The sequence below is a fragment of the Eriocheir sinensis genome, chromosome 31 (genome assembly GCF_024679095.1).
Source record: "Eriocheir sinensis breed Jianghai 21 chromosome 31, ASM2467909v1, whole genome shotgun sequence".
Lineage (NCBI taxonomy): Eukaryota > Metazoa > Arthropoda > Malacostraca > Decapoda > Varunidae > Eriocheir > Eriocheir sinensis.
The window spans coordinates 8,267,970-8,273,740 of NC_066539.1; the positions used below are offsets into that span (position 1 = coordinate 8,267,970).

The 5,771-nt window shown below is 44.0% G+C and overlaps 1 protein-coding gene across 2 annotated transcripts in view; it reads right to left on the reverse strand.

Moving 5' to 3' along the window:
• Positions 1-5,771, reverse strand: part of LOC127005856 (lactosylceramide 4-alpha-galactosyltransferase-like) — a 7,087-nt gene continuing 1,316 nt past the window's right edge. Inside the window, exons 2-8 of one of the 2 annotated variants that reach the window (XM_050875149.1) lie at positions 5,689-5,771; positions 5,108-5,330; positions 4,727-4,825; positions 3,967-4,163; positions 2,796-3,022; positions 2,286-2,477; positions 1-1,329 (exon numbers count right to left, since the gene is read on the reverse strand). The exon at positions 5,689-5,771 is cut by the window's right edge and continues 117 nt beyond it. In XM_050875149.1, coding sequence (XP_050731106.1) covers positions 1,177-1,329; positions 2,286-2,477; positions 2,796-3,022; positions 3,967-4,163; positions 4,727-4,825; positions 5,108-5,330; positions 5,689-5,771 — 1,174 coding nt within the window. In that variant the 3' untranslated portion in view covers positions 1-1,176. Of the gene's footprint in view, positions 1,330-2,285; positions 2,478-2,795; positions 3,023-3,966; positions 4,164-4,726; positions 4,826-5,107; positions 5,631-5,688 lie in introns of those variants that run through there. The other variant, XM_050875148.1, reaches the window with a different exon arrangement.

The following is a 5,771-nucleotide window of genomic DNA, read 5'->3' on the forward strand; positions in this document are numbered from 1 at the left end:
TTTTAATAAATTATAGACATCAGAATAAAAACACGGGATATTCATAAAAGTAAAAAGGTCTGATTTATTTTAATACATTTCCTTACTAACTCTTTTCAAGAGATTTGGTAATAAAGTTTATGCTTCACTTTTCCGGGAGGAAGGTGACACTTCACTATAAGCAGCGTCTTCCGGACACCTTTGTGTGTGTGTGTGTGTGTGTGTGTGTGTGTGTTTGGTATCTGTGTGTGTGTGTGTGTGTGTGTGCGAGAGAGAGAGAGAGAGAGAGAGAGAGAGAGAGAGAGAGAGAGAGACCTTGATATAGCTCCGTTCACCGATAAACCATAAAACAAAACAGAACAAACATGTATGACAGTGACACTCAGTCTGGAAGGCAACGTGTTTCGGCGCCATCAAAAATAAGCTGGCTGTAGACTTCACTTTTTTTGGTGCGATAAAATTGTAGTAAGTTTTTATGTTCCTTTTATTCCTCATAAGTAATAATCTCCGCGTCAGCAGTCCTTGGTTCCTGCTCTTCTCTTTTGTGCACAAGAAACGTTCCAACACCTCCCGGGTCGGTGAGGGTCGACGGACTTTTCTTTTGTCATCGTCTATCACGTTTTGGCTGACAAAGATTCCAAGGGAGTGTGGGCGATGACCTAGAGATGACAAACGCAACGGGTTGCTAAAAGTAGTTTGCTTACTGTTTTCCGGACCTGGCATTGCATGTTGTCTGACGACGGCTCCCACGTCGAAATAAGCACTTTCTTGATGCAAGCAATCTAGCAATTTTCGAGCAGTTGATGTGGTTTCGTAGAGTTATAATCCTATGTACCGGTAATGTGCTGTCAAGTGAGGAGGGAGAAGGATGGATAGGGAGGAGGGAAGAAAAAATGGAAGAGAGGAAATGAACAAAGAAATGTGGCAATACAACACTTTTTTCATGCATGCGATCCCACCATTATAAACAGCACGTTCAGTCGTTCCACCAACAGTGTTCCTCTACAGTACAACGATTCTTTTGTCAATTCTATCAGCTGTTTTATTAATACACGCAGCGGACAAGGCAGTGAATCATTCGGGCCTTTCTTAACTTAGACGGTACAGTTATGGCAGTAGTAAGGTGACTATGGAAAATAATGAAAGAGGACGAGATCTCTGGCGACATATCACGTTGCAGAAGGCGCTGACGAGTGTTCAGAACTGGAGGGAGTTTTTCGTGGCCGTCTTCCAACTGAGTGGACAGAGTGTCTTCGCCGCAGTGTCGTAGATAGAGCCGGAGCCCTTCCTCACTGGTTTATCGTGGCTCACCTTGTTCCACATGTGTATGAGGTACGAGTCCGGGTACATCTGAAGAGCAGAAGGGAGGAGGGATGAGAGTTGGCTCGAGGTGGAATGGTGATAGAAGGACGATCGTGTATGGAAACAAAAATGCGTGTTAACAGAAACACTTGGGCTTATCAGAAATGGAATAGTTTAAGACATCTTTGTGATGGAAAGGTGAACCTGTATAGAAGCTAGAATGCTTATCAAAAAAAAAATGTATCAGTGCTTAGCAGAAATGGAACGCCTTGGGTGCAATGGTGCTGGAAGGGTGAATATGAATAAAAACAAAAATGTATGTTGGCAGAAATAGCGAAGCTCAACAGTTATGGAACTAGTTGAGGCGTATTGGGGAAAGAAGGGCGAACGTGTTTAGGATAAAAAAAAAAATGCATGGTACCAGAAGTAACGGGGCTTAAATGGAACGGTTTGATACGTATTGGTGATAGAAGGGCGAACGTATCAGAAACAAGAATGCAAGTCAGCAGAACTAGGAGAGCCATGTGCGAAAATGGAACGACAACGACACGGGGAGAAACTTTACCATGGGGATGAAAGGGCGAACGTGAGTAAAACCAAATCCAAGACAACAAAAGTGATATAGCTTTTGTAATGACGATAAATAAAAACTAAGATATTGTGCCGATATGCATTAGTCTAAACAAGCATGTGATATCAGAGGATTAGAATCTTTACCGTTTAGAATAACTGTACATAGATTCAGAACACAGCAGTGAGCTCTTGGACTCAGCATGAGAAATGTATTGCAGGAAACATCATTAAAGGGAGGCAGTTTCGTAGTTTTATCTCCATGAAGTTAACTATTTAATGATCCTGACCTACTCTAAAGAATTAATCATGAAATGAATTGAATCTGTATGAAATGAACACTACATAATGCCTCCAAGGATGGGTCCGAGATATGACAGCAAGGAAGAGCGTTACACCACTGCAGGAAGGTGCGGGAAGTCATGTAACCGTACCTTATTTAGAGTGACGTCGGCAATTTGGCTGAACGCGTTTTTCCAGGCACCGAACCCAATGGGATAGAAGGCCTTGGGGGAGAGGAGGGTGACGCCTTTGCACTTGCTGCCCACCACCAGCTTGTGCCATCCACAAGTCTTGTTCGTGGCCCTCGTCAGTGCCTGGGGACCGATCTCACCCCACTGATTACCCTGGCAGGATCAAAACAAGGAAGTGAATGTAGGAAACGTGGCGGTGATATATCCAGCTTAATATTTGTGTTCACAGGCAATTCATATCGCAGAAACTTTTATATGTTTTCGTTCTACTTTTTTATTCAATAAATCTATATGAAGAAGAGGATAATACGTAGTAGGGAAACAGATTCTCCCTGTACTGTTGGAAAATGTTTTTAAATGTGTATTATGGATTTGGAAGTAGAAGAATTTGATTTGCGAAAAAAAATATAAGAGAGAGAGAGAGAGAGAGAGAGAGAGAGAGAGAGAGAGAGAGAGGTCCCGGCATCCCACCTTGAAGTTCTCTGCGATAGTCTCCATGAAAATCCTGAGGAGGGGGTGACGCTTGTGGAAGTGGAAGACACCGTTGTTGATGAGCTTGTAGTCGTCGCTGAGGCCGAGCACATTCTGCAGGGAGGCGACGGACTTGATGCACACAACGTCTGTGTCGCTGTACATCCCTCCGGCCGTCCACGCCAGGGCCAAACGCACCATGTCGCTCAGGTTCACTGCAGGCCACGCTAAGAAAGGAAACAAGTGGACGAGTGTCGGAGAAGAGGGAGGAGACACGAAGTAAAAACCAAGCAAGAGTATCAGGACACCTCTCCTCCCGAAATTGACCTCTCTTTTGGCCACACTGTAATCTTTTGGAGCAGCAAGTAGCGGGCTATTTTTTTTTTTTTTTTTTTTGTGTGTGTGTGTGTGTGTGTGTGTGTGTGTGTGTGTGTGTGTGTGTGTGTGTGTGTGTGTGTGTGTGTGCCCTTGAGCTGTCTCCTTTGTTGTAAAAAAAATAAGCAAGAAAAAAGAAACAAAGAGGGGGACTCCAAGTGAATAGCAAGCGAAATTATAGACAGGAAACATCATTAAAGTGAGGCAGTTTCGTAGTTTTACCTCCATGAAATGAACTATATAAGGATCCTGACCTACTCGGAATGAACCTTGAAATTTATTGAAACTGTATGAAATGAACACCACATAAACATGACTCTCTCTCTCTCTCTCTCTCTCTCTCTCTCTCTCTCTCTCTCTCTCTCTCTCTCTCTCTCTCTCTCTCTCTCTCTCTCTCTCTCTCTCTCTCTCTCCAAGAATCCGAAATAGACACTTCAAATTGATAGGGTGAATAAAACTGCAAGTATGTATCTTAAGAAAATGTTATACATACCTTACTGACTAAGAAAGACCCGCAAAATATTGGTATAATGAGAATATCTGGCTCAAAGTTTGCTGCCTCTTATTTTGATTTAGTTTTATAATACCTTCCTACATAGCACATAAAAGTAAAGATCCTGGAGATATATTATGTGAGATATTTGTCTTCACGTGTGTGTCTGTGTGTGTGTGTGTGTATGTGTGTATTAATAAATCGAGTATACCTGTATGAAGACAAAGAACATGTGCACCCAAGCACTGATCCTACAAGCTGATTTAACGCCTCTTTTATGTTTCCAGGCTACCCGTTACTCACTAGTATTGTAGCACCAGGCACAGGTGTTGTAGACGTGCTGGAGGGGGGTGTCGGTGAACAGGCGGCGAAGGTCGGCGGTGACGGGACGTAGGTTAGGGTAGCGCTGCACCAGGGCCGTCGCTAACCCGTCGCTGCCCTCCACCGCCGCCGCCGTCATGACGTACCACACCCTCAGCGACGGGTTCTGGTGCGCCATGCTGAGGAAGGGACGTGGTGAGCTGGGCAAAGGTGAGATGAAGGAGTAAGGTAGACAAAGACAGAACAAGTAGAGAAAGGTAGAACAGGTTAGTAGAAAATGTAGAACAGGTAGACAAAGGTAGAAAAGGTAGCACGTATTTGTAAGTTTTCTGTGAGTGGAAAATGTAGTGCCCAGGACTGTTTCCGAATTACATTATTTAAGGATAAGAATTATAACATGCGCTTTGGCAACCTGAAAATTATCACTAATACAAACAATTCAGGAGAGGGCAAAGTATAATTCGCGTTAAATTTCATCGGTTCCAAGTAATAGTACATGTTAATCTCTTTTATCAGCAGAGAAAGTAAGAGACTCGAAACTGAGAGGTCAGTACATACTAAATGACAATGAAGTGGTAGAAGATCCATATATGTACAAGTATGCTTCTTCAAATTATTTAAAGTATCAATATCCAGCGAGCCTATGAATAAACAATGATTTTTATTATCTTTGCAGGAGGAAAGTAAAAGGACGAGGGGACACCAGCTACATGCAGGTGACAGCGGGAGTGGCGGTGCCTACCTTTCCACAGCGCACCAGGCTCTGTAGGGCGGCTTAGGGTTGCACGAAGTCTCTGCCATCAGGATGTTCTTGTCGTTGCGGCGCCACTCGTTATCTGGGCTACAGCGACAGGCAAGTGGAGGTTATGGTAGGTTAACAATGGACACGAAGTGAAGGTGTCTTGTTAAGCTTAGAGTAGAACAGTGTACCTCTTAACAGTAATAAGTGCAACTCGAACCTTACTATAACGATAAGTTTAAAACAGTGACTAAACGGTTGAAGATATTTTGATACCAAACCCAATAATCGTGTCTAGGTCCAAATGGAGACGAATCATACGAGGAAGCGAAAGGACACACACGCGAGGGCCCAAGAGGGGAAGGGAAAGGATTGGAGTGTTACCTGAAGAAGTCCGGCAGTCGAAGGTAAGTTCCCTCCTCTGAAGGTGCCGACATGGGACACCTGAGCGTTCCCATCCAGACGGCCCCATGCTTCATGTAGTAGTGCTCGTTCTCGGCGTCAATCAAGGAGGAGTTAAGTGGCGTGAGCAGCAGCGGCGCGTCCTGCCACACCTCCCGCCTCACTCTGCTCCCGGTGCTGACCGATGCGTCTTTCGCGGGAAACACTGAAAAGTCAACGACGGGGCTATTTGAAGCTCCCTTGTACATGTGATTCCTTTCGTGGCCGTGTGTAAAGGAAGATGTAAAATAGAATACATCTTTTAAGTATAGTAAGATATAAAGAGCTGATTTCCTACCGTTTGAATGAGGGTTATAGCGAAGTTCTTTATATTGCAGAAAGTTGAACATACCTTTTGAATGAAATTTAATGAGGTATACTGTGTGGTGAAGAGCGGAATGAACCAGTTTTTAACCATAATGAGGTATTGCAACTTGTGAACTAAAACAACCACAACCAAGTTAATTCCCCAGTAAAGTAGAGAAGAAGGAAGGTTAACCAGTGACTTACTCTCACTCACTCACCTAAGACACTTGTGGAGGAAATGATGGACATGATAAGGAAACCGGAGATCGTGAGGATCAGAGCACGTAGCCCCGCCCTGCCC